This window comes from Cariama cristata, unplaced genomic scaffold (genome assembly GCF_000690535.1).
Source record: "Cariama cristata isolate BGI_N322 unplaced genomic scaffold, ASM69053v1 scaffold7355, whole genome shotgun sequence".
Lineage (NCBI taxonomy): Eukaryota > Metazoa > Chordata > Aves > Cariamiformes > Cariamidae > Cariama > Cariama cristata.
This window is the reverse complement of record NW_009615728.1, coordinates 85,194-108,835: the sequence shown is the minus strand read 5'-3', so window position 1 is coordinate 108,835 and position 23,642 is coordinate 85,194. Positions and strand designations below refer to the sequence as shown.

The 23,642-nt window shown below is 39.6% G+C and overlaps 1 protein-coding gene across 1 annotated transcript in view; it reads left to right on the top strand.

Annotated features, from left to right (window-relative positions):
* The window catches only part of PCCA (propionyl CoA carboxylase, alpha polypeptide), a gene marked incomplete at both ends in the record, with an annotated part of 99,509 nt that overhangs the window by 11,102 nt on the left and 64,765 nt on the right, over positions 1-23,642 (top strand). The window contains 3 exons of the mRNA XM_009699920.1: positions 1,810-1,888; positions 12,098-12,200; positions 17,239-17,333. Of these exons, the coding sequence (XP_009698222.1) occupies positions 1,810-1,888; positions 12,098-12,200; positions 17,239-17,333 (277 nt within the window). The remainder of the gene's footprint in view (positions 1-1,809; positions 1,889-12,097; positions 12,201-17,238; positions 17,334-23,642) is intronic.

Genomic DNA, 23,642 nt, shown 5'->3' with positions numbered 1-23,642 from the left:
CTTCACTGTTTGCTGCATGCAATCTAGAGTTATTTTGCATATGCCCTTTTACCTCTGGGGTTGTAGAGGCCTTGAAAATACTTAGTATAGTTCTGGATTGAACCCATCGTTACTCTGTGACTCATGCCGTACCCCTCTGTGGGCAGCATTGGATATTTCCTAGGAAAATGTAGGAGACACTTTGGCGAGCTTATTTGCATGGCTCTGTTTGGTCTTACCCATATACCTAGTAACTTTAGACTCTAAAGCATGAAGATTTATAGCCTTTTGGTCATCCCTACCCATAGGAACTTGATTTATGCTCTACGCATGCTTATCTATTACCTTTCTACAGCTTTCAGCCACATGAATGCTCTGTAACATGGGGTTTCACAGTCTAATAACACATTATGTTGGAAAGTATTTTATTTTTGCTGTTTCTTTGTTAATTTAATGTTCTCTTGTATTGTTGCTGCTTTCCTGCCTTCCAGTCAACACTTCTCTGTTTCTCATGCTTGTATCATGCCTCTTCCTTTTTTTTTTTTCTTTTTTGTGTATCCAACAGTCTTTTTAAGCAAAAAGTTTTCCAGATCTTGCTGACTTTAATTATTTTCTCCTGAACCTCCTTTCAGTTAAATGACTTTGAGGAGGAGGTGGGCGTACTGTGTCTCTGTCACTTGATGGAGCAAGAGTAGATCTATATTCCAGAAACAAACTGTAAGCATTAGTTACACATACGGTAGCAGACTTGACCATTTCTACTAGGAACCACATTCAAATGTCCCTTTCTGCCTCCAGATCAAAGCCTTTTATAGAATGTATCTGCACTTTGCAAGGACTGATGGGCTTGTCTTGCCAGACAACATCAGCTGGTCTGATATTTGACTCAATGTTATGATTTTCATTAAACATACTGGAGACCAAAGGCTTCAAGAATTTTCTGCTCTCCTGGAACCATCAAAAATTTTCCAATCAGATCCTTAATTTTCAACTTTCTATACATTCATGTGGGAGAAAAATGAAGTTCGCTGATATGAATGAGAAATTGTTTTAGAAAGTTGCTTTGAATTAAGATATTGTGCTACAAGATAAACAATCATTACTAAATCTGAATACTTTGTTACTGTACTTTCCTAGCTTTTGGGGAACTAAGGTCCTCGCTTACACCCATATTAAGGTATCTTGCTCTGAGAGTAAAATATTACCAGTTATGCACAATGCTCATTTTTTCTTACTACTTGTCAATTTGGGGAAAATCCTTTTTTATTGTTAAAAGTGTAATAATCTGTTTTCTGTGGTACTTACTATTATATAATATCTAAGCAGCACTGCTCTTGAGGTGCTCTGTTATTTAAAATGTACAGCACTAGAAGTATTGATAAGATACAGGTTTGCTTACTGACTGTCTTGCCTAATAGTTTATGAAGATCTCCTGCTTATTTTTGCTAGTAATTTTTTGAAAAATTTCATCACAGCTATAGTTTATTTCAGCAGTAACAAAGGAACAAAATTTTGTTCCTAAAGAAACGTGAGCTTAAAAAGGTCAAATGCCTTTATTCATAAATCACTTTGTAACTTGGGAATAATTCATTCAGTGCTTTTTTTGGTACAAATGAACTGGAGAAGACAACCTTTCATGGCTTCAGAAATCACTGCACTGACAGCTAAGTCTTGAAAAGAAAAATCTCTCCTCTCCTCTCCCTCCAAAGAAAGTGTTTTAATAAACGAAGTTATTGTCTGCTGGCATTATTGGACATGTGGTCAGTTGTCATGTTCCTCTGACCAACTGAACAAAGTTTGAACTTCTGTCTAATTGTTCCCCGCTGTTAGGCTACCCTGTCATGATCAAGGCCTCAGCAGGTGGTGGTGGGAAAGGCATGAGAATCGCTTGGGATGATGAAGAGACCAGGTGAGATGCTGTCCAAAAGCTTGCCTTGATGAATGCTGCAGTTATCAAAGTCCCATTAAGCCACTGTGAGCTGACAGTTGAGCAGATATGAAATGTTAGACAGAGAAATTGGATATTATTTGGTTTTCTCCCTCTTGTACAGTGAGCGCTATACTTTGGGAGTTTGCATGTGTTTGTCTAAAAGTATTTTTTGCATAAACCTTACAAAACATCGTCTGTTAATTTGAGTAAAAAACGAACACAACTGCCTTTAGTCCAATGATAGACTGTAAACATTTTGCTGTATGCCTTTCAGAATGCTGATGTATTAATTGTCTTGTGTGTTAGGTAGACTATTTATTGGCCCTGATTCTCAAACATTAATGCATGCCATTAGTTCTGTTAAAATTGATGAGACTGATTATTCATGTGTGGAAACACACATGGTGTTTCCAGAAAGTGCTCTAATAAATTGCATACTTCTGTGTTTAAAAGATTTGTCTCAGCAAACTATTGTGCTTTTGCCTGTTTGAAACAACGCTTGTTTAAACACCCAGACATTTTCATGTCTCTTAATGGTTGTCTGAATCCTGAACACTTCACGATGTTTTGTTATTGTCTCCAAGTTTTACAGTCCATTCTCTGCTGATACTCTGACGGTGAGGAGCCTGGTTTCAACCCCGTGTGCCACTGATGTTACAGAAAAGCATGTTTTGGGATTTTTCAAAGACTTGTAACAAAAAACCTATTTGATCCAAAATTAGATAACCTTCTAAATGTTTTCATTTCCATGTGGAGAATGCAGCACATTTACCGGAATCAATTCAAAGTGCAACTCAGATTTTCATTAGTTTTAGTCACCTTCAAGATTTCCCTGTCATATTTTTGTGTTCCCTATATTTATTAAATTTATGTTTACCAAAACCTAAAAACTGGAAAAAAGAACAATGAATGGCTAGCAGTTAAATTTTAGATTTACAGAAAACGTGTTGGGTTTTTTGTACCTTGCTACCTGTAACCCATTTATATTAAAATCTAAATAGGAAAATAAGGTTTTGTGCATTAGAATGAAGATCTAGAATAACCTGCTTTCTTACAAGGATGCTTTGTTCCTACTGCTTTAGAATCCAAAATGACTGCCTTGATCTTGTTCAGGCAGCAATTGCATCTGTTGGACTTGAAAGGAAAGCATTCACTTCTTGTTTTACTCAGAAAGCAGCAAAGGAGCTCGATTAAAGTAACTGTTTAAAAATTGAAAACTGGAGTTAAAATCATGGTTGCTAATTTGTTTTGGAGAAAAGTTGTGCTTACTGTGTAGAAAGTCACCCGATAGATTTGATTGGTATCAACAGACACTAGCTAGGGATATTCTTTTTTGTACATTTGCATACAAAATTAATGTAGTGATATTACTTTGACCCAGTGATATTTAGTGATATTAGTTTGAGACACCTTGTTTGTGGAAAGCCTTTGAAGTGCCATTCAACTCCTTATTTGCTGGCAGTGTCCTTGTAATAATCCTTTTGGTTAGTTATGCAAGCGTTGTCTTTACAGTGTAATTTTATAGAGTAATATCTGAAAGGTGCTAAGAGAAAGAACACCTAGACTGAGTCGCAGGTCAACGCTAGCTGCCAATCCTGTATCAAGGAGAAATGCTTAACATTTACGGGTAGGCAGCAATGAAGGCAAAATTCAGTTAGAAAAATACTTGTTGCAGGAAGATAAAAGTGAGATTAAGAGAACTGAAGATGGAAACAGATTTACTTTGCATTTACTTATGAAGTAGACCATTTGAGTTTCTCTTATAGTCTGTCTTGAAGAAATACCTATGAGGTTGTAAAGGATTTGTTGTATGTGTCCATTACTTGTGTTATGGAACTAGGATTGTTGCTTTTTATGTGTTTGAAGAAGAACATCCGACACCGTTTTGAAGGTGATTCATCTTGTTACTGACAAAACAATGTGTCTGATAGTTTTAATATGACGTAAGAAGTTGTTGACCTCATGTATCATCTTGCTGCATCTGAATCCATGTAAACCTAAAAATAAATTAATTTTCAGCTGTTGACAGACTCTGAGAAGCCAGTATCTGAATGACCTTTTGTATTTCAGGTTTCATAAGTGCAAGATGAGTGTAGATTACTTGTTGATAATATTTTGATTTGTAAACTTGCTTTGGCTTTGTCCTGTGGCATTAATTCCAAATGCTATTTGGAAAAAAACCACCTTTGTATAAACTAATTTTGTCTGAAACATACTTTTGGATTTTCAGGATAGTTGAACAATCTTTCTTGTTTCAACTGGCTATGCATCATACTAAAAGAAGGCTTAAATGTGTTATGTGGTGTGACATGGAAATAGCCGCTAGAAATGGAAAAGAATGACTGAATGACTGAATTGCTAATGTTACAGAATTATTTCCTGTGGTAACTTACTGGTGCTTCATCCTTTACATCACTTACATATCCCCAGTGATGAAAGTTTTGTCAGATCCTCTAAATATTACGATATTATTCCAGCTATAGCTAAGATTTCTGTAACTTTCAGCTAGAATTTCTAACTAGAAATACTAGAATAGTTTTACCACTGTTAGAATTATTTTTTTTTTTGTCCTTGAAGTAGCTTTCCATGGGCATGTGACTGTGGAAGGCTGCCATGTTGCCCCCTGCCTCTTTATCTGGGTAGGGATTTCTTGTTGGATTTCTTCAGATATGAATCCCTCCTAACTCTCACTTCTGTTGCTTTTTTCCAAGTTTTGGTCAAGTTCTAGTGTGGAATTTGGTGTACAGGTCAAGCCACTAACCCATATCTGAAATTAAAATAACCCTATCGTCACTCTAATGGAGTCCCTAATCCGTTGTCTTGGTTTGGATAAGTAGAATTTGGGATGCCCTTTCTTCACGTAAGAGATACCTGCTTGAATTTATATTGGAAATGAAGTGCAGATTTTTGAAGAGCGTTTTTTAGCGGTTTACATTGAATTCAGGTTCATAGGTTCTTCACAGCCTGAGAAAGTTCTGCTGTATGTGTCTAAGAGTACTTCTGTCTTAGTGTAGTTGATCGTCCCAGCCCTGGTCTTGTATATGAAGAGGCTCTGTGCTTGCATTCCAGAGAACCTGATCTGAAAGTGCTTTCCAAATATAGGCAACATGAAGTTCATTATGAAGTACAAGAAGACATGACTAGGGTAGGTGCTCGAATGTCTAGAAATTTTCGGTATTATTCCTTCTTTGATTGTGGAGAAACTTGAGGGTTCTCTTGCTTTCAGCATGCTTATAACAGTTGTAACTAAGTCTTTAGGCTTCATGGCTTCAAGTGGTCTGCTGGCAGCTCTGAAAAGGAATTCACCTAAGGACTCATCGTCTCCAAAGAACAGATTAAAAATTTCTGGCAGAGATTGTGGTGGATCTTTGCACACAAAGATACTTACTGGCGTGTAGGTTCAGTATCAGAGCATCATCGAACGGGAACTACTGGCCCTTATTTTAAACTCTATGGATTTGCAGGTATAAATTAGTTTTGCTGGTAAGTAGTTTCAGCTGCAAACATTATAACCTCTAAGTTGGAAATTTGCACTGAATTATCTTCTAACAATTCCCTTTTGAGAAATTTGGAGCTTTGTGCTAGTTCTAACACCCCCCCCCCCCCCCCCCACCCACCCCCCTGGTTGTCTCAGCTTCTGTAACTTTTCCTAGATATTGAAATCTTGAGTGCTTAGCGAGTATCTGCTTTGAAAGCTTTCAACAAGGCAGCTTCCAGCAACAGATGTTTAGAGAAATGAAAGACTCTGCCTTTTGACTTGTAATAACAGGAAAATATGACTTGTCCGGTTACTTAAATTCTTTCTTGGTGCTTATGCCAGTTTTATGAACTTAAGTCAAACATCGGCTCTCAAATTCCAAGAACCTCTTGTAAGTTCTCTTCTGTGGTCCTATGGTAACATACTGTGTTTACTTCCATTGTTCCACAGTTGTTGTTCTTCATTGGGATGGTACAACAGGGTATGTAGGAGAACTACTAGCAAATATGTCTTTGTAGTCTGCAATCATTTTCTGCAGTTTCCCACCTCTTCAGAAACATCTGGTGAAGTTTTTTTTCCTGATGTTGTAATCTTGCAATGGCTCTGAAGGAATGAACAGTGGAACTGGAAGAAGTTAAAGTGGAATGATATGTAATAAATCATTCCGAACTCCCCATCTCCCGAGGCAAAGGAAATACGAAGTGTGCTGTATGAGAGAACAATGCTTTAAAAAACGGAACAGCATTCCCTATTACGAGCCTGTACGTTGAGTTTTATTATCTTCCTAAAGCAGTGCATTTGGCCTGTCAGACTGCTCTGCAAAAATGGGAGTGTATGGGTTTGGCATCCTTGGTCTGTCCTGCACAGGTCTGTGCTGTAGGAGTGTTCAGGTAAGGGGAAGGAGTCAATTGGATGAGTGAAGAACAGCGTTTCCTAAAAACTTTTTTAAACACAGATTTCCATGTCATCTGCATGTGTTAAATTTATGTAAAATGGTGTGACTAGATAATTTTATTTGTTTTTTTAAATTTGGCGTAAAGCTGAAGAAACAGATACTGATTTTGTGTGTAAAAATCAAACAACATTTGAGTATTTGTTGGTTACCTAACTTGCCAGTCATGGTCTTAGAGGGATTTTACTGTAATAATGGTTATCAAACATCTGTTTTTAGCTAGATGGTCTTTCTAATTCTGGCCTTGACAAGAAAAAAAACTATTTTCTTTTACTATTTCTTGATACTGGAAACTGAAATATTACATAATGACTGCAGTCTTTTGTTAGTGTCTAGCTGCCTCCAAAGAAAGTGGTTGTTTAATTAAAGCAGCAATGCTACTCTTGGAGCTGGAGGCAGAAAGTTGCCGTGGGCTATCTCACTTCAAACAACCACAAGAAAGCTTGTGGCAAGATCAATAAATGCTTTTGTGCAACTTACACTTCAGTGTGAATAAATGTACTGTAGGGAGTGGGGGAAACCTTTAAAGACATCCTGTTCTTCCCCTTATAGAATCATGCACATTTGAAGGGACCTAGGCATGTCATCTCATCTCATCCTCGGAATAGGATCAGCACTCAGTTTGAACCTGGTTGCTTAGAGCTTTGCCCAGTTGGGTCTTGCATTGAGGTTCCACAACCTCTTTAAGCAGCCTGGCCCTGTTTCTCAGTTCTTTCCAGTCATTTTTGTCCTTAACATCCTGTTGGAAACTCTGCACTTCAGTTTATGGCCACTGTCTCATTTTTCTGCTGTGCGCTGCGACATAAAGAGCTTGACCTCACTGGCTTAGTAAACTCTTCTTTAAGTACTGCAAGGCTGCTACTAGATGTCTGCTAAAGCCTTGTTGTTTTTCAGGTTCAACAAGCTGACTGCGTTGGACCTGGTGTGCCCTGACAATCTTACTTGAGCCTATCAACATCTTTTGAGTACTAGGAGTGTCCAAAGCTGGATACAGTATTTCAAATGTGGTCTAACAGATGCTGAGTGAAGGGAAATAATTGCTGCTCTTGGTCTACTGGCTGTGTGGCAGTTGATACAGCCCTCTGTATTTCAGTTATTCAATTAGCCAATAATTCAATATTCAATTAGCCTTCATTACTGTCAGGGTGCACTGCTTGTTTACATCACAGCCTGTTATCCACCAAGACCTCCAAGTCTTAAGTAATCTTAAGACCTCCAAGTAATCTTAAACAGCCAGTCAGTTCCACAGCCTGTACTGGTGCAGAGGGCGTTAGTCTCTGCTAGGTACAGGACTCTGCTTTCGTTCTTGTGGAAATTCGTAAGATGCTTGGGAACCCATTCCTCCAGACCGTCTAGGTCTCTCTGAAATGCAGCCTTTCCCTTGAGTATATCGATGACCCTGTTGTAGCGTCGTTCACAGACTGGTGGTGGTGCAATCCAGGTCAATGATGAAGAGGTTAAACTGGTTCCAGAATAACAGATTCCTGGGGAAATTCCCTTCTATTGGATTCCAAGTAGAGGACGAGCTGCTGACTTTGAGCCCAACGATCTAACCAGTTTTTCACCCATCTAGTTGTGCACCTATGTAGACTGTAACATTATACCTTGGGAACAATGATGCTGTGGGAGAACATTAAGGTCTTGCAAAAGTTGAGGGAGATGATGTCTACTGTTCTGTAATTTGTAGGTGTGGTAATAAAAGACAAGCAGATTGGTCAAGCATCATACTATTGGTAAATTCAGTCTGTTCTCAGTTACTTTCTCATGTGTCTAGAAATAACTTTCAGGAGATCTTGCTCTACGACTCTTCCCTGGAATTAAAGTGAGGCTGACCAGCTTGTAATTCTTCTGATTCTTTCATGCTCTTCTCAAAGTTGGCTGCAATGTTTGTCTTCCTGCTGTCATCAGGAGTCTCTCCTGACCTCCAAAGGCTTTCAGAGATGACAGAGCGGTCTCACAATGACATAAGCTACTGCTCTTAGCATCCTGTCTGGTCTTACTGACTTATATGGGTTGATTTCTCAAGAGATCCTTGATTCTAGCCTGTTCTGGGAATTCCTCTTCTTCAGCCCATCTAATGTCTGTGAGAAGTTGTCCCCCACATCCATCGGAGACTTCCCAGCTTGCTTGTGGTCTTCTGTGTTGTTTTTTCAACAGATATCAAGGAGGTTAGTTTCCTGTTTAAAAAAACAAAAACCAAACAACAAAACTCAAACCAAAACACCAAACAACAAAACCCAAACCAAAGCACCAAACAACAGACCACCCTTCCAAACCCCTCCCTCCCAAACCACTAACAAACCAAAAAACCACCCCCCCAAAACGACTCAGAGCCCCAAAAACCCAAAACAAAACCACATGAACACTCAAGGGCTTGGAGACTTTGAGTTGCTTAAAGAAAAATTTGTCCCCTTTGTCAGCTTGAGCAGGTGAACTGTTAACCAGTCTGCATGGCGGTATTACCCTTACCGGCCTCTTCCTTGTTGCAGACCTTCCAGCTCTTACCCTCTTGCCCTTTCTCAAGAAGAGACCCAAATATCTGACCTGCCCTTTCATAACAAGGCCAAGCCTCTCCTACTGTCTGTCTTATACTGTCTGTCTTAAAGATTGGGTCACCATTCATTGCCGCACTGCAGTCGTGTGACCCGTCCCACTGTGTCAACTCTTCGAAGGATGTTGCAGTTCTGTGTCTGCATGCAGGCTCCAGCTCCTCTTTGTTTCCTTGGCCACATGCCTTTAAGTATAGTTGCTTGAGGTGGACCTCTTGATTTTTATTTTTTTTTTTTAATTTTTTTTTTCCCTCCTCTTGATGCCTCTAGGCTTTAACTAGTCTGCAGCTGTCACCAGCATGACCCTGAGGAGAGGCAGTGGTGGTCCTTGCCTGCCGTAGGCATGGGCTGTGACGGCCTTTCAGCCCCCTTGCTTCAAGCCTGACCTTGGGCCAAGGCAGTTGATGTGTGATGGGTGCTCCTGCAGCCAGGGCTGTCAAAACTACCTCTACTATTAACTCCTCCTCCTGAGAAACTACCAGAAGTATCTCCTGCCAAAGGCCCTCTTAGCTGCTGCTGTGGCCGCCCTCCTTGTGTACTGGTTCAGCTGGTGTCCCGGTAGCGTGGGGTGCCCAGTAGTGCCGAATGGACAGTCTGTCCTCCCTGCCCCGCCATCCGGCGCTGGCACTGGGAGAGTGTGAAGGTGACTTTGTTAGTAGGCAGTCAGCGTTTGGAGCGTGGCTTTCCGTAGAGCCCCTGCTCAGGAATCATTATTTTGAGTCAGAGCGTAGAGATATCAACAATGGTCTTCTATAGGTGAGGAGCATCAGCCTGAATGGTTCCGTCTTGTCAAACATCAGGGTCAGATTAGGCTGCAGACAGCGTGTTGCTTGTATGGTAAGCTGTACTTGGGCCTAGACCGGGGCAGCAAGCTCAGATTTCCCTGTCCCAAGTTCCCCTGCCCTTCTCTTTTGGGGTTAGCGCGGGCAGGAAAGTTTGGGACTTGGTCACACGTATCAGTACGGTTGTGTTGCGTGGGGAGCATCTTCCTTGCGGTGAGGCTCTGGAGAGCTGTTGCTTGGTGAAGGGATAATCCTCCAAATACAAATTCTATTCTAGCCTAAACAGCTTTTTTTTTTATTTTGTTTTGAGGGTTTTTGTTTTGTTTTCTGTTTGGTTTTTTTTTTTAATTTTTTAGAATGTTCCTCAGGAGACACAGACCCATCTCCATTTGGTTAGTATGGTCTCTTTAAGGAAGGTGAAGTGTATTTATGGTAATTTTTATCACTGAGCAAATGCACCTGCACAGTTTTATAAGATACAAACAAGGTCAGAATACCTAACTGTGATAGTAATTCCTGTTATATATAATTTACGAAAGATTTGCAGATGTATGGATTAGATAATTAGGCACTTGACATTTTTTAACAAGTATTGCAGTTTAGATTTCTAATTAGCACATATTTCAGTGAAGAAAAAATAGTCAATTGTGCCTAAAAGAGAGAATGTTTACAAAAGGAAACAGAGCCTTTGGTATGGGAGTTAAAATAGCTCTAAATCTGTTTCAGTAAGAAACACTGTGTATGGCTGTTTGTTACTTGGCTTTGGTTTTTTGGACAGATCAGGTGTGTACAGAATCACACATTTTTATGTCTCTATTAAGTAATTCAATATATTAATGTTAAATATGAATTTAGGAAAGATTGTACATTGAGTATAATCTCTCAAAATTATAGCGTATGTTATTCCACAAGGTTGAAAGAAGGTGAAGAAATAACCTTTAAATATACACATCTTGACACTGTAAATTTACCTATCGCACGGTTCTATTGCCTGGGTTTTGTTTATGGAATTGAACTAGATTCAAGAGATGGAAAGCCTGGAAACTTCAACTCAGTTGTGCCCTGGTTCTTATTGCAGGCACAAGTATCAGGGCTGCTGCATTTCAGTAGCTGATCCCACAGAAATGTACCCCTAACTTTCCATGTGTATCAACATAAAGAGGACTAATATGCCAGTTAAAGGGCTGCTAGAAAGCTTCTGTGGAGCCTTTGGGTCCCTGAGTTTTCTGGTGCATTTCCCACCAAGAAAGCTGTACATAAAATTGTCTGTCAGCAGTTATGCCCAATAGGAGCAATCTTTCTGCCATGAAAAATAAAATTAATGATTGCAGTATCTTACAATATTTGTTTGAGTAATTACATATGTAAAAGAGAAAACAGAGGGCAGTGTGTGGAATGTGCAGTATAACACTCAATTATGCTTTAATGCAGGGAAAAAGTAGTAGTACAGCTGGTATGCTCTATGAAGGGAAGTATTGCATCTTCAGGTTGTGTGTTCAGTGGTTAAACTTCATCATAGAATCATAGAATGGTTTGGGTTGGAAGGGACCTTAAAGATCATTCGGTTCTGACCCCCGTGCCATGGGCAGGGACACCTTCCACCAGACCAGGTTGCTCACAGCCCCATCCAACCTGGCCTTGAACACTTCCAGGGATGGGGCAGCCACAGCTTCTCTGGGCAACCTCTGCCACTGCCTCACCACCCTCACCGGGAAGAATTTCTTCCTCATATCTCATCTAAATCTTCCCTCTGCCAGTTTAAAGCCATTGCCCCTTGTCCTATTGCTCCAGGCCCTTGTCAAAAGTCCCTCCCCAGCTTTCTTGTAGGTACTGGAAGGCTGCTCTAAGGTCTGCCCAGAGCCTTCTCCAGGCTGAACAACCCCAACTCTCTCAGCCTGTCCTCACAGCAGAGATGCTCCAGCCCTCTGCTTGCCAGCCAGAATTTTCAAGGTCTGCAATATTACATCTGCAGTTCTTTCATCGAATTAATGTGGAACTAACCTCGGCTATTCCTGAATATTAAGAGGGCTGTGTGCTTTAAATAATGGTTAGTTTTACCTTTACTTCTATATTACAAGCACTTTGTAATTACTGGTTTTTAAAATTTGATTATTACTTTTGCAGAAGAAAATGCCAACAAAGACGATTCATACAAATAATTGTTGTAAATGCCCAGACTTTTTAAACACACCGAAATTGTCTGTGCTTTTAGAATGGGCTTTTTTGGTGTATCTTTGTAAGAAAAGAGACAAGAAAGGAATACTCATTAAAGAATCAAATGCAAATGGTAAAACTTGTTTTTTTGTATGTTGATTGCTGACGACTTCCACATGACTGGAATAAAGAAGTGTTCCTTCTGCTTGTATACTTCAGAACTTGACTCAACTTTTTAAATACAGTTTATTCTTTTTGTTTTCATTATTTAAGGGAAGGTTTTAGGTTTTCCTCTCAAGAAGCTGCTTCAAGTTTTGGTGACGATCGCTTACTGATAGAAAAGTTCATTGATAATCCTCGTCACATAGAAATCCAGGTTTGTATTATTATTAATACTATTAATTATTGTTTGTTTATTTAATAAGGTTTCAACTGATAAATTGATCAAAGTTCAAAACATTTAAAACACTCTGCTAAAAAAGGCCTAGAGTCTTGTGTTTTCCTGTGTCTTGGGCCATTGCTCAAAGTACAGGGCTATCATACACAATCCAGCCTTCCTGTTTGTATTCTCTAGCCTTTCTTTAGCAGGAAGACGATGAACTGTGCTCAATTCGATGGGGCCGGGGGGGGGGAAAAAAAAAGAAAAAGTTGTAGGATCTGTCTTGAGGGCTGGAGCTTGAACTCTGGGTCCTGACTGCAGTGCTTCAGGGCCGCAGAGGATGTAGGAGTTCAAGCATTGCCATGCTTCAGATTTTTCTTGCAAACTCTAGGTGGTTTTGTCAGTATTTTTGGATTCTGTTCTAAATATCTAACGCTCCCTGGGAACTCGGAAGCATTTGTGAACCATTTTGGGTAGTTTGTGGTTCAATATCAGGTGTATTCTCCTTAACTTGTGTATTGTGACCATTTATATGTTTTATTGGACCTAGTGTTAAGCTAGGCGTGGTAATGCAAGCCAAGACTTGTTTCGGACAGACTCTTTTAACAGAATTCTGATTTTAAAATTTGTGATGTGTTTGATCTGATGTAGGCAACTACACTGGGTTTGTAAATAGCCTTGAAATAATCTTTCCTGACCAGAAATCTATATGGAGTATGTCCATTTCCTCAACAGAAATTTCATTTATTTTTGTCCAAAATATAAATGCTTTCTAAGTTGTAGCATGGTTTAGTTTTTTCTTTTTACAGTAAGAGCCTGAAGTATTTTGACAGTAGCTCAATAACTGAATGAAACAACAGTAAATTTGATAGTGTAGAATGATTTGTAAGAGAGAAACGTTTAACGTTTTTTACTCCACCAGATGTGTGTCCACAACCTGATACTTTTAATGTTTTTATTTGTTTTATGTGCGCAGGCTAACTTATTGCATATAGTTTGGGTTGGAAGGGACCTTTCAAGGTCATCTAGTCCAATCTCCATGCAATAAGCAGGGACATCTTCAACTTGATCAGGTTGCTCAAAGGCCTGTCTAACCTGACCTTGAATGTTTCCAGGGATGGGGCATCTATCAGCTCTCTGGGCAACCTCAGCCAGTGTTTCACCACCCTCATCATAAAAAATTTCTTCCTTATATCTCTTCTAAATCTACCCTCTTGGGATTTAAAGCCATTTCCCCGTGTTCTGTCACTCCAGGCCCTTGTCAAAAGTCCCTCCCCAGCTTTCTTGTCGGCCCCTTTAGGTACTGGAAGGCTGCTCTAAGGTCTGCCCGGAGCCTCCAGGCTGAACAATCCCAACTCTCTCAGCCTGTCCTCACAGCAGAGGTCCTCCAGCCCTCGGATCATCTTCGTGGCCTCCTCTGGACTCGCTCCAACAGGTCCATGTCCTTCTTGTGCTGAGGACCCCCGAGCTCAAGGCAGTACTGCAGGGGGATCTCACCAGAGCAGAGGGGCAGAAATGAAGAAAAAGAAACAGTGAAATGGAGAAACACTCTGTAAAACTGAAATTTAAACCCCAACCTATTCTCTTTTGAAGGGTCACAGAAAGGCATATAATGAACGTTTAGTTTCAGTGTTGATCTTAGGTGACAAAAGAGGTCAGATCGCTAGAGCATCTTCCTATGTTCTCTTGCCATGGCTAATAATTTTTGGCTACCTACGTCTTTGTTTCTTTTTTTTTTGTATGGAAATCAGTAGACCTTAAAGATCTATTCCTTTCAGTGCTTGCAGATTTGGGGGCTTCAGCAGGTTCCTGTCAACTCATTGATGACTCAAGTTAAATGAGATTGATTCTCCCATACTTTCATGGGTTGGGGAACAGATTTTTACATTGCCTCGATTCCTTTAAGTTTAAAAAATCTTACCTCCAAAAAATTAGGCAGTACTGTACTTAATAGTTGAATACTTTCACCTAGATTAAACAAAATAGCTTTGCTATTAATAATTTATAGTTTTATTTATAATAAATGTACAATGAATGTTGTTTTCCTTACACAAACACTTTGATGGTACCCTTTAACAATATCATAGCGTATCATTTTGACTTCATGTTCTAATCAGCTTTAGGACGTTGACCTTGGTTCGTTTTCAAACTACTAAATATACAAACAATTTGAGACCAGATGCCAAATATTTATTAATTTAGCAGTAACTTTTAAATAGAACTTTTTTTAACGTTCTCATATAGCTCCAAAGCATTGGTACTTAAAATTGTTAAATAAGGGGTTTCCTGTGTCTAGCTATAAAACAATCACTTTGTAAAACATGAGAAAAGACTAAAACAATTAACAGGAAAATAGAGTCCAAATAGACTTTATGCTTGAACTGATTTGAAGTCTTGTTCTCCTGAAATATCTGATATAAAGGACCTGAGTTTAAAGTAAGAATACATGGAATGTCTAACTATTACTTGGCTAAATAGCAATCCTACAGCTGGAAATAGAATTTAGCTGAATCGAGGAGAGGTGGCGTTACGTTATATTTAATTATTTTGGCATATAGATTCACTTAGCATATACTAACATCGTAATCATCTAATCCCACAAAACAGGATGTTTTCTTTTAGGAATATTTAGATACTTAGAAAAAAGTTGTAGCTGTGACGTGCATTTTTAGTGAGGTGTGTACTGGAATCTTATGTCATCTCAGATACAATTTCAATATTCTGTAAATGTCTTCTGAAAGATAATTGTTTTATGAAGTACGTATCTTCTTTAGTTTCTGATAAGGAAAACAGGGGACCCAAAGTGAAAGTAAAAGCCTAATGCTAGATGTTGTTTGGCTTACTCAGTTTATAATTACGTTTTCATAGTAAATGTTCATGCATGTCTCTCTTTGAGCCATATTAATTGATAATGGAAAAACATTTATTTTAAGATCAGGACTGCCTAAATTAAGTAGGATACAAGAAATGTCCTGAAGTGAAAGAACGTATTTACTAGTTCACTTGAAAAATGTTTTATGATCCCCTTCAGGAAAATACAGAGAAAGAGAAGAGAAGCATGGGAACTCGGTGTTTGGTGGTGTGGTTGTTTTTTTTTTTTTTAAATATTCTGGGACTTTTTGGTTTGTTTTGGTGAGGCTGAATTCTGTGAGAAGTTGTAGGCTTTCTAAGAGGGAAACAGAAGTACTCACAAGGAATTGTTCTGCATACAGGACAACGATTTTTCCATCAAGTACCGTGCTATGCCCTAGAGGTACTGTTTTAATATTAAAAAAGGAACCAAAAAATCTTTGATCTTCCCAAATGAGTTTCTGTGGAGTTCCGTGATGTTTAGTTCTGGATTGGATGAGTTAGGACTTGGGTAGGAAGTTGCTTTAGATGCTGCTGCTGTTTTTCTGTTGCTGTTGGTTGGTTTTGTTTGTTTGGTTTTGGGTTTTTTGGTGTCTCTTGGGTTTTGTTTTGTTTTTTCTCTTTGTATTGAGTCTCCTGTTACAGAATCTAGCAGTTGGCTGGCGTACCCTGGTGCTGCAGCTGCTAAACCTCCCCCTGGCAGGGAAGATGGTTCTGGGACACACTGTAGTTTAGGAAATCCTGAAGTCATTGATCTTGTAGAACTCTTCCAAGGAGATTCTCCCCCCTAGAAAGCTCCATAAATTTTATAAGGCTGCACCAGAATTTCTGAGGAGAAGATAGGTCTGATCCTACAGGCTGTGGAGCACTCTGGATGTGACGCTGCACAGTGCCCATGAGTTGTCTTCATGAGATCAATGCCTCCTTTTCAGTCACATCTAGCCAGGTTATTCACGCATCAGAAAACATTGGTGTCATAGATGCAGGAATTCATCTTGCTTAGTGCCATACTTGCTCTGTGATGCTAAAAGGAATAATAAATAATACAGATTCATTGTCACAAGTGTGAGTGGATATGGTTGAGTTCATGCAGTTTGGGGAAGGTTGTCTCCTTTATTTATCTTGCTGGTTTTCAGTGTAGAACTGTACTATCAGAATGAAGCATGGATATTGGCACAGGTTCCTGCAGATCAGAGCAGGAAGATAAATGGAAAAAAATGGATTAGAGGGAAAATTTTACAAGGAAAAAAGGGAGCAGGTGTGGTCTGCGATGAAAGAAATTGTTCCATGAGTAAGTATAGACTGTAACATCAAAAAATTGGAAGAAGTAGTCTACTTGAATCCTCAAATCCAGTGTCCCAATATTGGAAATGGCTGCACCAAGGGATAGAGTTCCTTTTCTTACTTTTCCTTCCACTTTGAAGTTGCAGGATCAATTGTGAGAGTTCTGTTACGCCCAACTTGTGTTTTTTCTAGTGTGTAACTGAGGTAGTTGAATCTAGATACTTGACTGTCATGAACTGAAACTGTAGATGACACTTGGTTTTTAAAAGAAATTCCTTGAAACTACTGCTTTAATTTCCATTGAAAGTACTGAGGAAGTAGTAAGTTTTATTCCCCTTCATAAAAGATTGCCAAGTTTCTGAAAATTTTTTTCTTCCTTGTTAAAGAAAGGCTGCTGTGGTTTGCCTACCAAGAAAGCTCCATTCGCCATTGCTTCTGAAAACTTTTGTGTAATTCAGGAGCAAAATTTGGCATCCTTTGAGATTTTTCTCTCCTTCGTTGACACAAGATATTGCTTAACAATATGCTTCTGAGTAACTTCATTACACAATACAATTTTAAATGCTTGAAAATGTAGTTTTAATCTTATTTCTGTCTTTTGATTTCTGAACTTGTGGGAGCTTCTTACAAATTTTGAAGGGAGTGGTTTTTTGCCGTATGTAGACTCTATGTAGAGGCTTTAAAATAATCCTATTCAGAATTTGAAGGAACATTCAATTAGTATTTCATATACAATTAATTTTCTATGCTAGCATTTTTTCCCAACCTTTATTTCTAGATTGGAAAAAAATTATTTTTAAATTAAACTAACTGCATGCCACATAGTAATATAATGTCAAAAGGCCATCAAAAGGCCATATGCATACATCTGTTTGTTAATAGCAGCGTGTTATTGTTTCAGGTTTTGGCAGACAACCATGGTAATGCCTTGTGGCTGAATGAGAGAGAGTGCTCCATTCAAAGGAGAAACCAAAAAGTTGTGGAGGAAGCACCGAGGTATGTATATACTAGACTCTTGGTGCAGCTTCAGAGTTACTGATAGCGCTTTTGGAAAGCTGCTGATTTTGTTTATTGTACAAATGCAGGCAAATTGTAATCTATTAAAAACCATGAAGAAAATAAATGTTTAAGTGATTGTCATTTGACTGCAATGCAGTTTGGCGTTGTGCTTGAGGGTATTTTGATCTTACTTCATGATGTCTTTCTGTAAGAAGAAAACAGGTGTTGTGTTGTTAGTTTTTTTCATGATCTTGTATAAAATGGATATGGAACTTACTAAATTGTCTTAGTCCTACTGATTTCAAATGGAGCTGAAATACATTGCTGCTGTGCGAAGTATGGTCTTGCTGTGTTTTCTGTTGCATGGCGTTCATTAGAGAATATGCATAGAAAAAAGGACAGAGGAAGTTCTGATTTCAGAAAACCAGCCATAGGTGTATCACTGCCCATGGGAATTCCCAGTGTAATGCGTTCACCAGCTGGGATGAGTTTGCCATTATTTTATAGCACAGAACTATGTGATGCAACAGTTCAGGATGTGAGGAAAAGCACATCATCCAAATTCTGTTTATTTAGAGGCAGTGTGTAAGTTAATGTTGGGTCATAATTGTGGCACTGGCACCTAGATTTTAAATTAAAAAGCAAAGTTTAAATCTAAGGAGACAAACCCACTAATAAATTCTTAAATAGCTCTTGTTGCTTCCTGGTAGTGCTTGTGGATTTCTTGGAAGCCTTACGCCTAAAGATCTTGCTATGTTTTTGTTTGTGAAATGTGAATACTTCAAGTTGCAATATAGTGTGTGCGTGCATATACATATACTTACGCACTTAAGAGAGTCTTTTGCCTCAGGAGTACATGTAAGGCGCTGCCTGCTCGTTCTCCATGTCTGTGGTCAATTAAAGGGAGTGATATGTCTTTCTCTCACCAGCCAACTGTGATCAGAGTGTTTTCTTTCATCAGAAATACCAGCCTTTTAACTTTCTTGGGCTTCTCTGTTGGAGTTGCCAGTCAGTTTTCTCATCGCCTCCTATAACTCTACAAAAGAGTGTGGACAAATCAAAAGCTTCCAAAATTTGGCATGAAAACTCTTCTTCCTTCTTGTTGTTGAATGTTTTAGACTGTGCCAGACTTTTATTGACAGCTTTGGAAGCCTTATCTGCCTTGCAGCCACTTGCAGTTGGCTGCAGAATCCGTGTATTTACAAAGGGTTACAAGGCTGTTGCAGATAAGCAGGGCGCTAACTTCTGTGAGACTCCGCGGAGACCCTAAAGCCTGAAGTTAGCCCCTCCTGTGAATGCTGTTTCAGTTAGATCTCGTTGAGTAATGACTGCTTGAAACACCTTTTCTTTTACTGCTGGGTGGATGAAATACTGTCCTCTTTTCCCCTCCTATTTTAAATGGTAGCTGCCTTTAAAAGCTCTGAGATGGGTTGAAGCTTTTTTCCCATAAAGCCTAGGAGATAGGGATGGTTTTGGCTAAAATGTTTGTCTTTTGTACAACTCACGGCTTTTAGCTGTCCTCTTTTCCCCTCCTATTTTAAATGGTAGCTGCCTTTAAAAGCTCTGAGATGGGTTGAAGCTTTTTTCCCATAAAGCCTAGGAGATAGGGATGGTTTTGGCTAAAATGTTTGTTTGTCTTTTGTACAACTCATGGCTTTTAGCTCTGGCATCTTCTCAAGCCTCTTTTGATTTCCTTTTTTCCTATGATGGTGTTTTCCTAAGTATCTAGTTTAAAAGACTGATTGTTGAGAGCCTTTTGGCTTTGAGAATAATTTCTATGCTTTTCTTAAAGCTAAGGCTGCAGCTGTTGAACTTATCCTTATGGGATCATTTTGTGTTTGAATCTCCAGTTTTCCTAGGGAAGTTCAGTCTCTTCTGAAAAAAAAAATAAAAATCTCTCTTTTGAGGAGAGCAAGCTCTTTAGTTCACACTCTGAATTTATAGTATTCAAGGGAGCCTTGGTGTTCACGGTGGTCAGTCCCCCAGTTTCAAGTAGGAGACCAACAACCTTTGCTTATACCCTTTTAACCTGGCCAGTTATCCTACTCTGTTCTGGGAAGCACGGACGGTAAGACACATACGGTCATTGCCAGTTTTTCAGTTAGTGCTAGGCAAAGTTAGTGCTATGCAAAACTTCTAGTGATTTACAGCAATTTTCTTTGCTTCTAGCTTCACACCTTTTTAGAAGGTGCTGTTGGCTTCTCATTTCACAGAGGTTGAAATTTAAACAGATGGGTAACATTTAATAGTCTTCTTGTTCCTTGGTTCAGTTTTTGTTCCTCCTCTGCCCAAACTCTTCTCTCCGTTTTCAGAGACAGTTGCTGTGAGACAGTGTACTTTGGCAAGAAAAAATGCAAGGGTGTGGTTGTATTTCCTTGTCTGCAAGAGTGATTAATAAGGGATTCTTCCCCATGTGGAGAAACAAGGCCCATAAGCTTATCAGAAAATCCATCGATCCTTTAGGATCAATCTAAAGTACATGGATCAATGGAAAGTAAATATACAAGAGTCTTAGCTGACTTCCTGTTCAATAACTGGAGCTCAACGGAGCGCTCTTAAACTTTGCTCTGGTGAGAGCAGGTATCCTGTCTAACCTTTCAGAACCTCTTAGAAGCTTTTTAAAGCACTTTGACTTTTGCCTCACCACTTGGGTGAAGGAATGTCCAGCTGTTCAGAGGCACTTGGCTATCTGTACTGTTTGCCCAAAGTTAAGATTTTGGAATATTGTTATGGAGAAGGGTCCTTCCACTCACTGGGATCATCCAGCACTATCCTTTGTTGTAGCAGTTGAAGAGATGAAACATTTGATCCTCCATTTAGGATCATGGAACCATTTAGGTTGGAAAAGACCCTTAAGATCATCAAGTCCAACTGTAAACCTAACACAGCCAAGCCCACCACTAAACCATGTCTCTAAGCACCACATCTACACGTCTTTTAAATGCCTCCAGGGATGGGGACTCCACCACTTCCCTGGGCAACCTGTTCCAGTGCTTGACAACGTTTTCGGTGAAGAATTTCTTCCTAATATCCAACCTGAACCTCCCCTTATACAACTTGAGGACTTTTGCTCTTGTCCTGTCGCTTGTTACTTGGGAGAAGAGACCGACCTCCACCTCACTACAACCTCCTTTCAGGTCGTTGTAGAGAGCGATCAGGTCTCCCCTCAGCCTTCTCTTCTCCAGGCTAAACCCCCCCAGCTCCCTCAGCTGCTCCCCATCAGACTTGTGTTCCAGACCCCTCACCACCTTCATTGCCCTTCTCTGGACACGCTCCAGCACCTCAAGGTCTTTCTTGTAGTGAGGGGCCCAGAACTGAACGCAGCACTCGAGGTGCGGTCTCCAACTATCATATCTCAAAATGCTGAGCTTCAGGACACTGCGTGTTAAATCTCTCTATATTTGCAGGACTTTCCTGGACAAGTAATGTTGGAACAGCACCCTGCCACTGTATTCTGTGCTAGCGAGATCCATATTAGCATCCACAGTGAGCAGCTGCTTAGAACTTGCTAGCTGCCTGCTTATTCTCCTTTGACATCTCTACTTTTCCCAGTGATTCCATGTCCTTTGGGTTAAACCTTAGCATCCAAGATTTTCAGAATAAGGTGATTCTTAGGACAGTCGCTCAGCAATTTCCCGAAATTTCCCTGAGTTTAATCTCAGGCAGGAAATAATTTGTTTATTTTTTTCCTTCCTAGCTGCATGCCTATAGTTGAGATTGCCTTATCTATCCTAGATGTTTCTTTTGCGATGTCTTTTTAAATTGAAAGGTGTTCTTTCAATTTCAGTTCAAAGGACAGAAATGTTTCTTTCTATTTCTGCCTGTGCCAGAAAGATCTAAGAGGCAGGAGATTTAAAAGGGAGGCTGTTTTACCAGTAAGTGACTGCATTAGAATGCAAGTGAAACAGTTAAACTATTTTTGTGACCTTTTTTGCATGCTCCATTGTTAGCTTCTCTCAGGAATGTTCCTGTCCTGGGAAGGTGCACAGACAGCAACTTGTTTCACTTTCTCCAACCACTAAGCTCTCTCTGAAAGATCTCAGTGTGATGCCAAGTACTTCAGGATCATATTCCAGATTAACTGCCAAGGTGCTACTTGAAGCCACCGACAATTTGAATGAGTATATATAGGCAGGAATTTAGGAGAAAGGTATGTTATGGAACTCGTCTCTGTGTACAAGTTCTCCTTAGAGTTGTGCTCCATGTATGTGTATCAGACTCTACATTTCCTATCACTCTGTCTGGAAATCCTTGAAGGATTTGGGGTTAAGAGAGACAGCGAGCCTGTTCTGTTTGTGACCTGTGTACATGATCCATAGGTGGGCACAATTTAGATGTAGGGGCAAAACTGAGTTCTCAAATACTTCAGGATGTTTATGCCCACGGTGTGGTAGCACGTAATAGATATCTCAAAGGAGAATGGGTTTTGTAGGCAAGTAATTTCTTTTTTTAAACAAACAGTATGCCTGTTTCCTAAGAGCAGGTAAGCTGCCCTTGACATTTAGAAAATGAAGGTACTTTTCTCTCCTAGTGTAGCGGTATCTTCAGAGGAAGGGTAAATGTTATTGATGATTTTTTTTTTTGGTCTAAGCTGAGCAGTAAACTTCCACTAAATTTCCACTGATGGTGTAACTGTCTGTGCTTTTCAAAATCTCAACCTTATCTGTGAGTGAAGATGATGGAGATATTTTGGGAAACATTATCTGATGAACTAGGAGTGGAGCGGTAACATCTTGCCTATGTGGTTCACCTCTCTGGCTGTAGAAACAATGACACAAACCAATTGTATTGTCTTTGATCAACTTTACAATAGCTTGAGGAAGGGCTTATGAGTGAAATGTCAGGTCTGATCTTATTTTTTCTTTTTGATGCTTTTATCTTGCAAATCCTTTTTATTTTGTAGCCTTTATGCGACGGAGCATAGGAGCGATTTGGTCAAAAGAAAAACAAGTGTATGTGTGAGACAAAGATTTGAAGTCAGGTTTAAAATGCTGTGTTTTCATGTGATGCCTAATTAGACTGGAGAAGAGTTATTTCAGTTGTAAAAGGAGCCTCGTTAAAGAAGGGAGAAACAATGTATATGGAAAGTAAAGCAGCAGAGGGGAACAGGAAAACTTTGGTTAATTAACCTAGCTGATTGCAGGGATGGTCCAGTCATTTTGGAGCATAAAGCTTAACCACGTGGCAGGGATCAAGTTTAGCAGTGTGACACCTCTGTTCCATTCTTTGCCTACAGCAGGAGGTGTACAGATTGATCTTAGACCTACATTTAACAAACATAGGGAAGACACCACTGTAATAAAGGGGAGTAACTGTCTTTCATCTGTATAAGAACTAATAATGGTTATTCTAGAAATAGAGTATGAAGCCGATACTGAAAAGGTTCTGTTCTTCATAAGACACTTCATGATGAAAGCCCTGCAGAAACCCCAAATTGAATTATAGATTGTTGATTTTGTGTTGTGTATTATCACTCTTAATCAAAATAAGAAATATTATGAAACTGTCTTGCATTACCTGTGCCTATTTTTGATAGGTACAACACACAGCTTCTGTTTTTTCCTTTAATCTGGTGTAGGATCTGATAGCTTTCCTGGGATCAGACTTGACTTCCTTTTCCTGTTGATCCCATTTTTTGCCAAGAAAGGTATTTTTTTCCTAAATTCTGAAAATGCCCACCCTACCATCCATCAGAATCTGCCCACGTGGGCACTGGAAGGACAAAGGTGCTAAGTAGCACTTTTCCCGTGAAGAGAAGGATTCCCTTTTCTCCCAGTTTGCCTAGATATTTCCTCACTTTTTGTGTCATGTCAAATATGGTTTGTTGTGACAGAAGTCTATAGCTCTTCTGTGAGTTCAGGTCTCGGTGAAAAACGCCATAGTAAGTACTGAAAGACAAGTCCTGGCCCAGCACTGGGTTCTGTCCAAGTGTAGTCCTGGACCTGTGATGGAGCTTCACTGACTTTGGTGGGACCACTTCAGATACACGGAGGCTCCTGATTGTTCCTTTGCGGAATTAGGACCCACTGGTGAAGACACCTCAAGAAATTTGGTATTTTATTTTTAAATGGTAACTTAGAGCTAAGGTAAAAATGACTTCATATTCCCTTACAAAAGTACTTTAAAAATGATAGCTGAGTTATGTGCCTACTGTAAGTCACCACAGAAATGTAATAAGCATATTTATAAGCTTATATAAGATGAGCAGCTACATGTTGTCTTTCGTTGAAGGTCAGTGTATCAAGCTGAGGGGCAACCAGTTTCACCGCTCTGATGGAAACCCAGAGAAATTTCTCTAGCTCTAAA